Source organism: Pomacea canaliculata, linkage group LG7 (genome assembly GCF_003073045.1).
Source record: "Pomacea canaliculata isolate SZHN2017 linkage group LG7, ASM307304v1, whole genome shotgun sequence".
NCBI lineage: Eukaryota > Metazoa > Mollusca > Gastropoda > Architaenioglossa > Ampullariidae > Pomacea > Pomacea canaliculata.
The window spans coordinates 2,546,253-2,555,026 of NC_037596.1; the positions used below are offsets into that span (position 1 = coordinate 2,546,253).

Below are 8,774 nucleotides of genomic sequence, written 5' to 3' on the forward strand. Positions count from 1 at the left end.
TGAGGCAGTTATCTTTATTGAATTGAGTGTGCATGAATGTAAGTGCCAAAGTGATTAAAAGCCATGAAATCAATATTTAACATCAATTTTTATTACGCATGTATATATATTAAGTAAAGCTCCTCTACTTATATGATGTTTAAGATTTCAACTCTTTTCGGATATTTAGGCTTGCCAAAAAGTCCACTTAACTTTTATACAAATGTATTACATGTATGATGATAATCATTTTCTACATAAACCTAAACTTTTGAATGTGCTTCACTTTTATAACCATGACATTGACACATTAAGTATAATGTCTCTCTTGAAGCAGAAAATAGCATCAACCTGAAGTTGGGAGGGTTGTTTTAACACTATAACATCATGATCAATATTAATTTTGCACAAATGTAAATAAAGGAGATGATACAAAATTAATCAAAATACAAGGACATAAATTATATATATATATTATGTGAACTCAGTATGTATACATTTTGTGAAGACAATTTAAATTCTTATGGATTTAATTGATTGTAAAGATATTTTAATTTCCATTTTACTAAATATGTTTGCTAATGACATTTTCTTTTCACAGCAAAGTAGGCAATATGAAAAGGCCTGGTGAAAAGGAAAAAAAATCCACCTGGCCATCAAAGCATTGTCTAAATATAGACTTGAACTTCAGAAAAATTTGAATCACATGGGTTTTAATTCTGTAACTCCCCATCTATCCAGAATGTGTCATTGATTTCACAGCAGGCTCAGAAGATCTTGTTCTGGTGTTAGGTTCATGTGTGAGTTCTTTTAAACATGGAAAAAAAATCATCTTTCTTATTATGAGAATTTAATTGCTCATTTCTTAACATTACATAGCACATAGCCTCCAATATACTATACAGTCTCTATTTCCTCATCAGCCACCTCGCTTAAATCAGTTACAGACTGATTATTAGCCAAGTTGTAGTTTTCATTTACCATCTTTTCAAATACCATTAGGCAGATCCATATTGATGCAGAGATGGGATATTCCTTTCAAAATCTTTACAATCAATTAAAAATTCCTTGTGAAAATTTGAATACATGTATACTTTTTCTTTTGTAGCAGTTTTCAACCTGCTCTTCTTCACTATACACAGGCTAAGAAACTGTAAATCATGAAGTAGTGCAGGTCCTGAAAAAGTAGAGATATACAATGTTATCTCATTTGAAATAATTTAAGAGTTTACTGGTACCGCATTATTAATACACTGTATATGAAAAGAGCATTTAAAAAAACAAAAATAAGTTGAACTTAAAATAACTGAATGTAGAATCAATACCTTTCACATCATATCATTGTCTACAGGAAAACCCACTATTATTATACATAAGAAAAAAATTGCTTCTGCATACACTCAGTATTTGCTTCAAACTGCTGGTATTTTTCTATACATTGTCAATAATGTACTCAAAACAGTGCAAAACTTTTCAGCCTATATACTTACCACCAACATTAGGGAATATTCCCTTTACATTGTCTGAAATGTTGTCATCTGACCTCAAGTCCCACAAGACTCTTCCAAGACCTCCAGACAGACCTGATCAAACCGATTATGATTAAACAAACTTTGTCAACAAATTTAAGTAAAAAATCAAAACAGATCATGGAAGAAAATAGCTAGCTTTCTAACTATATATTTTTATCCAGGTATGAAACTAAACTAAACAGTCACTAAACGATTTGCCGTCGTGTGCATATTTATTTCACGGGAATTAGACACATAAATATCAGGGATAGATAGAGGAACATCCAATTTTCTTCGCCACCCATTTCAAGTACACTATCGTCCTGATAACACAGAGCGTGACGTGAATGTGTTCAAAACAACATTGTTACAAAAATCAATCAGTATTTAAATGGAATTTAAGGCAGGTTCCTTAGAGTCTGAATTCAGAAGCGATAAACTCACTACAAACTATCCTCTGTAACCACTAAGAAAAACAATGAGCTAGCGAGCGAGAACTTGCTGACAAAAACATTTTGACTCTTAACATAATTACAAATACTACGACACAACGCTGTGTTTGAGTGTAGATTTTTTAATTTATCATTCACATATAAATAAATATATATAAAAACATACTTACTAAGAGGCCTTCTTCAACAGCAAAGGATTGAAAGGTACTCGCGGATACAAAACAAAGCGACCGGATATTGCCTGTACACCACCTTCTCTTCCATCCCGCGGTCACGCTGTGAGTCAACGCTTTCCCACTGCGCGCGCCTCGTGTTGGCTGTCCATATCTTATAACGTCTATGATCCAGGACACCATAACCTCCCCAGCCTCGCACACAGTGGAACACATTCAAACCAAGAGTCGAAAGCATGTACGCAAAGCAACCCTCAGGCTGACTCGCTCTGTCGACCTACTTGTCTAATAAGAAATTTTTATGAGACGATATTCGTGTGATAGTAGACTTTTTTCAAATTATTATGTTTAGCATTTTTCAAAGTTTAAAAAGAGACATAGTGTGAAAAGACATCACCTACCGTCAATCCGTCGACAGAGCTGTAGGCTTCATTGAGTGAAAGAACACGTGAGCCCCTCATGACGACTGTATGAAGCATGCACAGAGTAAAGTGCATGTGTTCTGACCTGTTCTTGAACCCAGGAGGTCACGATCTTCACTGCAGGGATTACATGCTATAATTTTGCCAAGCGCCGCTCTACATGTGATGTTCTGTTACTGAGCTTTGTACAGGGAATTGTGTACTTTGAGGGACTTGGGTACAACTGCAGACACACTCTGTCTCAGATCATGCAATATCTGATCTCTCCTAACTATGATATATGTGATTTTTTGGTTATTTTTAAGTCGTTTGCTCTGTTTTTCATATATTTCGTACATTGTCAATAGACAAGCTATTTAATGAGCGTGCGGCTTAGTGTAGAATAATGCTGTGCTGTCGTCTGTTATAATATTATACATATATGAGTAGATATAAAGAGAAGGACTGTTTGTACTTGTGAGTATGTCTGCACCGTATGTCTAAACAACAAGTGTGTTTTAATGGTCGTTTGTTTTTGTGTACTGATGTGCTGGTCCTGTATGTATGTCTGTGTCCGCTTGTAACTACAGCCACTTGCGTGTCTGTACTGATGTGTGTCTATGACCGTTTGTTTGTACTATTGTGTATATTGATCCGTTTGTTACTGAACCCATCTGTTTGTCTGTGCTGGTGTGTGTCTACGGCCGTCTGTTTGTCTATAATAAAAAGAATCTGCGTCTGTTTGTTACTGCGGCCTCGGTTTTGTGTGTTGGTGTGTGTGTCTGCGGCTTTTCCTTTTTTTTTTTTTGTAGTAAAAGCGTCTCGGGTGGTTGTTACAACGGCCAATTCTTTCTCTGTACAAGTGTGTATCTCCCTGTTCGTATGTCTACACACTTTTTCTGTAACTATAAGTGCATGCCTGCTGTTTGTTTTGTCAGTACTGTATATATATATAATTGGTACACTCGCACTTCATGAGAAGAAAGTCAGTGAATGGTTTGCAATGGCTCTACTCCAAAGTATGAAAGGAAGTAGAAGGATTGAAGATGTTTGCTTCGCCTTTTATAGATAGACAGATGGTGAATGTGCAGAAGGCAGTTTGTAGCTAAGCCCTGTATAGGCCTAGAACAAGAAACTGTGTCCTGTACAATCAAGTCTAGCAATTCCCAGGAGCCTCCTACATTATGTGACTATTGCTACTTTAGCTTAGAGGATTTTATTAACTTATTCATTTCTCGCAAGAACTTAAAATGACATTTTCATTATCTTCATATTCTAAGAGACATGTAAGCATATAATTTTAAAAAACTAATGTAGTGTAGTCTGCACATACTTTGTCGTTGTCCGCATTAAGGGGAGATAACTAAACGTCAGAATTCATCACACACAGCATTTTATCTACAGAATAAGTGCTCGTTGTGTGGGGTATTCTCCCTTATGTACCTTTCTTCTGTTCCCATTTTATCGGTCAAAAAGGAAATTAACTGCCACGTTTCAAACATATCAGGAAATCAAAAACTCGAGTGGTGAACGTATAACAAACACATTACATTGATAATAATTATCAGCTCTTGATTCCAGGCATAACAGCAACATCAAACAATAATATAACAAGTATTATTTATTATTAATATTTATTAAGCTATTATTTTCCTTATTTTCTAAAGCAGTCAATAAAGAACAAAGATGCTTTACAAAAACAAACATTTTAATATTATTTATTCATTAGATTCTTGTTTAAACACTACATGCTCGTGGATTATATACAAATGTAATCTGGAATTTCCACTCGCTAAATGTTTCTTTTACTTTAAATTTTTACATTTGATTATTATTGTTGTTGTTCTTATTGTTGTTGTTCGTATTGTTGTTGTTATTATTATTATTATTATTATTATTATTATTATATTATTATTATTATTATTATTATTACAACGCTTTCCAAAATATTATTTTCAAAGCGCTTTACATAAATCACATATAAAGTACATAATAAACGACCATCCACTTATTCAAGTGCTGCTGGAAGATAATACCTTTCTTCAAACTTGTTTTGTCTTGTCAAAGATGAGAATATAATCACATATCTGCACATTTTGTAAAAAACGTTTCAAACAATTTGCTAACAGCACATTGTTGTAACCCTGTAAACATTATAAGGCTAAATGCAAATGGGAAAAAACCGCAGTAAAAACAGACATAAAAATGAAACTTGTTTTAAAGAGAAAAACAAAAGAACATTTTAGTCATTATAATAAAAAATTCCCCATGCCTTCAACGATTACTGAGGTGAAACTGACTTTGCTCTCGTTAGGTAAAAACTTAATTGCAATTGTGAGTAAATACATAGCAAGCCGATGTCCAACTAACAAGAATTTTTTTTTAAAAACTGAGTAGGGTTTTCGCTCGGAAAAAATTCTTTACATTTTGGTAGTTTGCAATTTGTCTTTTGTTTTCTGTTGTTGTTGCGTTTATGTTTTGTTTGTATTATTTATTCATTAGATTCTTGTTCAAACATTACATGCTCGTGATGAAAATAGTCACAGGATAATATACAAATGTAATCTGGAATTTCCACGAGCTATGTGTTTCTTTTACTTGTCATTGTTATTATTATTAGAATTAGAATAATAATAATTTATACAGCGCTTTCCAAAATATTTTTCGCATTACATAAATCATATAAAGAAGACCATAAACAACCATGCACTTATATAAGTGCTGCCGCAAGGTAATAACTTTGTTCAAATTTGTTTTGTCTTGTCAATGATAGGTAAAAACTTAATTGCAAATGTGTTTTGTTTTGTTTTGTTTTGTTTTCTGTTGTTGTTGCTTTTATTTTTGGTTTGGTTTTTTCTGTTTTTTGCCATTGTGATAAAAAGGCGAATACAAAACCAGCTCACAGCACATCCGAAACGGAAATCAATCAAGAAATACTTACTCGATTCTGAACAAAATGAGAGACTATTACATAGTTTGGAGAATCTTCGCAAGGATCACTTTAGTAATCCTCGGACACTTCAGTTTTATAATAATATGTTTAAATTTTAACTGGTTTTTAAAAAGTGAACAAAAAATATTTCAGAATATAAATACAATCCTGAACATTTTGTACAACGTTCACAAAATATAAAACATAAAGAGTATTATCAATAATACTTCAGTCACGATAATAAAATAACTCATATTTCTTAAAGAAATATGGTGATTCTTTGGGCTCAAATATTTCTTTAATATGCTTAGTTAATTGCAAAATTGGAAAAAACATCTTTTGGCCGTGTTGGTCACCGGCTAGATTTTATATTTACTCAATTCGGTAAGTTTAACAAAGCGTGAAAATCTTTTCAGAACCTTTGATTTTTGCAATCGTGTTCACTGTCTTTTATTCTATTTTTGGCTTTGATTTCGAGGAAAAACAATTAATGCAAAGTAGACCAAACATATTGATATCATCAGTATCAGCAGCACACAGGTTAACAGAAAAGCATAAACATCTAAGCATGAAAATTGTAAGAAAAGAACTTCATGACCTGACGAGCGAAGGTGACGGCCGCCATATTTCATCACGTGATCAAGCCAGTAGGCCGCTTTCTCCACAGGAACACCGAATTCAATTTTAAACAGTTCCGAGGCTTTGGTGATGGCCTGCTTGTAGCTCGTGTTGGTGGCCACTTTGAGAATGGTGGAGTGCAGCTCGTGTGTACTGACGGTGTTGAGGTCGACAGTCTCTGCCATGCCCTTTACGCGCATGCGCTCAGCGTTGTAGAACTGGTCACAAAAGAGCGGCGTAGCCACCACTGGCACGGCGTGGAACAGAGCCTCGTACTGACCGTTATTACCGCAATGGCTGACAAACACGCGAGTGTTGGGGTGAGCCAGCAGGTCATTCTGAGGTATCCATGACGACGTCAGGATCTTCTTTGAGTTCGGTGACGAAATGTTGGAACGGAAAACGGATTTAAAAGGTAAATTCTGAAGCACACCGATGATTTTTTGTGTAATTGGTTCTGGTGGACTGAGGACGTAACTACCAAACGATACGATAACAACTCCTTCTTTTGCATCATCCATAAAAGATTTGAACTGCGGTGGCAATGGTTTACCAGGACCTGTAGCTGTTCCTCCAATTAGTTTGACATTGGGCATCGATGGTCTCGGGTAGTCTAGGATGTGGTCCGTCTCAACCAACCAGATCTCAGCTCTTGCTACAAGCATGTCTATAGTAAGGAAAGGCATTTCTGATGCATAGCGACTGACTGCGTCTTTGTAGGAAAATACGTCCACTACAGAGGAATATACATGAATTGCAATGGTTAAAACTCGCTGAAGAAAACTCATATGATGGTTGTAACTAAAAATTAACAATGGTATGTTACAAAGTTGTAAAGTTATTCGCTGGTAGTACGGGTCGTAAGATGTTCCAAGAAAGGCAAAAGACACTTCAAGCCTATATGATATTATCGTCATCATGTTCATGAGTCGTACACTGTCGAAAACGAAAAGATCTGGACGCAGTTCCTTAAGCTTCTGGAAGAAAGAAGCGTTCGTAAGAAGAGTATCACAAAATTTTAAGCCACTAGACATGACCACACTCCAATCATCAGACAATCCTTTAAAATAGTTGCCGGCGAAAGCGGCCGTCATAATCTCCTCAACGTTTATCAATGTCTGATACTCGATGACAGTCACGTTAGTCGTGTCCAACACCCGCCTGTTGACGATGTAGTCGGGCATGGTCAACCACACCTCGTGACCTTGCCTGGCGAGGGTCCGCGCTACGTTCGTGTGGTAGTTGGTGTGGCTGGTGAAAGGCGAAGGCATGAAGACAACTCTCTTACCCCCCACACACAGGGGCAGCAACACGAGGCAGCACAGAGCTTTCCAAAGCAGAAATCGTCTCATCTTCATGTTTTGGATGCGCTTTTAGTCCTCTGTAACATTACAGAAAGTGTACAAACGGATTACAAAACATAACGAGCCTTTGGTGGACTGTTTTGTGCTACGCTTACCTTATGAGTGCATGTCACTCTCAGCAATTAGGGATATTTTAACTAAGATATACTTTTCAATCTAATTACTGACTACGAGCTGTTTAAATAATGATGTTCAGACACATCACTGTGATGCGTCTTTACGAAAAACGACACATAACATTGATGTATGTTTACAGACATTAATACAAAGACATTTAAATCTTACACATTTTAAACACATTTATCGTCATACAACAAATCGTGTAGAATACCTCTTTAAACAGAAGCCGGTCACTTCGACGATTTGTTGATGACACCATCGAGCGCAAAGCTGAAGAGCAAATTTTTTTTTAAATCCCTTGGGCGTCTGCTATCTCTGAGCTCACTTGCCAGACCACAACATGCCAAATACAAGTACAGTTATTGTCACGGACCGTCCGCAGACACGCGCATTCGTTCCACAAAAGAAATAAAAGAGATCGCTTGAGGGTTGGCGTCCCTCCTTAGAGGCACCAGTAATTATTAAGAACAAACACAAGTTTAAAAGGGAACAAAGTATTAACAGCAAACCACCCGTCAATAGAAACTACAATTCATTTCACGTTCACACCAATAAAGTTTAACATGTCACTTCTGCCGGAATCCACACGACATCAACTAGAAAGTTACAATAAAAATTCTTGACGCAGTCCGACAATTTATATCCACAGTGTTATCATCAATACATAACACATGTAACGTCTTTGACGAAATCCAATAAGTTATAACCGTCTAGTCCTGCAGCTCCCCAGTCCCAGATTTTTATATATAGTCAACTCTAATCCTTTTTCCTATAGTTCAATAAATAGAAAAAGGGTGTTTTTACGATACCGATAAGTTGCTGTCAGGTGGGTGGGTAGAGCAAGATGTGGCTGAGACCAAACTAAGAGGAAGCCTCCCTTCCTCTTGGGTTAGTCTCGGCTTTCCTGGTGCCCTCCCTAGAGGTAGTCGGTGCTTCAGCGTAAGGAAAGGCAGGGTAGCCTACTCCCTGCTCCTCCATGTCCACTGCTCCTGCTCGCCAACGTCGGTGTGCAGTTTCTTGGCCCCCAAGAACTTGCCCTGCGTGTCGCTCAACCTCAGAGCTCTCACGGCGATGACGCAGACTACAGAAAACACGACCAGTGATGTACATCCACTGTAGTACATACTCGTATTACTCCCACGGTAATACTTCCTCATGGGTCGCAGTAGCAGCGAGTTGGTGCAGAAAAAAACCACCAATCCACCAATTTGTGTTCAGCCGTCC

The 8,774-nt window shown here is 36.7% G+C and overlaps 1 protein-coding gene and 1 long non-coding RNA gene across 2 annotated transcripts; both read right to left on the minus strand.

The window, feature by feature from the left end:
* On the minus strand, positions 1 to 2,502 carry LOC112567665. Its single transcript, XR_003099854.1, has 3 exons — positions 2,113 to 2,502; positions 1,470 to 1,562; positions 1 to 1,156 (listed from the first exon to the last, which is right to left on the minus strand). It is a non-coding gene; the product is annotated as an uncharacterized LOC112567665 (long non-coding RNA).
* A 1,946-nt stretch (positions 2,503 to 4,448) lies between these two features.
* LOC112569585 (2-hydroxyacylsphingosine 1-beta-galactosyltransferase-like) lies at positions 4,449 to 8,510 on the minus strand. The gene is made up of 3 exons (XM_025247407.1): positions 8,360 to 8,510; positions 7,762 to 7,820; positions 4,449 to 7,447 (listed from the first exon to the last, which is right to left on the minus strand). Exon 3 carries the CDS (start codon positions 7,422 to 7,424, stop codon positions 5,904 to 5,906), a length of 1,521 nt encoding a protein of 506 aa, XP_025103192.1. The 5' UTR covers positions 7,425 to 7,447; positions 7,762 to 7,820; positions 8,360 to 8,510; the 3' UTR covers positions 4,449 to 5,903.
* Positions 8,511 to 8,774: the final 264 nt, after the last annotated feature.

Bases quoted from the DNA above. Each gene is read 5' to 3' on its own strand.
- LOC112569585 (XM_025247407.1), bottom strand. From the start codon at position 7,424: ATGAAGATGAGACGATTTCTGCTTTGGAAAGCTCTGTGCTGCCTCGTG.